This window comes from Penaeus monodon, chromosome 23 (genome assembly GCF_015228065.2).
Source record: "Penaeus monodon isolate SGIC_2016 chromosome 23, NSTDA_Pmon_1, whole genome shotgun sequence".
Taxonomy (NCBI): domain Eukaryota; kingdom Metazoa; phylum Arthropoda; class Malacostraca; order Decapoda; family Penaeidae; genus Penaeus; species Penaeus monodon.
The window spans coordinates 22815057-22815419 of record NC_051408.1 but is presented as its reverse complement, the minus strand read 5'-3'; the positions used below and the strand labels follow the sequence as shown (position 1 = coordinate 22815419).

General features: G+C 55.6%; 1 protein-coding gene across 1 annotated transcript in view; it reads left to right on the top strand.

The window, feature by feature from the left end:
- Positions 1-345, top strand: part of LOC119588381 — a 10039-nt gene extending 9694 nt beyond the window's left edge. Inside the window, exon 3 of the mRNA XM_037937061.1 lies at positions 38-345. Within this exon, the coding sequence (XP_037792989.1) occupies positions 38-226 (189 nt within the window). The 3' untranslated portion in view covers positions 227-345. The remainder of the gene's footprint in view (positions 1-37) is intronic.
- The last annotated feature ends 18 nt before the right edge of the window (positions 346-363 follow it).

Genomic DNA, 363 nt, shown 5'->3' with positions numbered 1-363 from the left:
TTTCTTAATTATACAATTTCGTAAATCATCTTTTCAGGCCGTCGTGGTGTTTTATGTGGCGCTCCTGCTGGTGCTGGTGGGAGGAGGGCTGCGACGAAGAGTCGTTCGCCCTCCCACTCCCTCGGGGCGCCGCCACATCCTTACCTACTCCCCCACCAGTCGCGTGGCCACGCCCGCGCTCGCCGACCACCACCCGCAGCCCCTGGCCTCAGCTGCGCAGGTGTAATGGCCAAGTTGCCTCCCCTTGCGTGTTAGAACTTCGACAACGCGTTCAAGCCGAAACGCCGACGACAGCGCCAAAATGGATTACTAATTAGGAAGACATACTCACAGTAATGATGGAAATAAAAGCAGTTAGCTAAG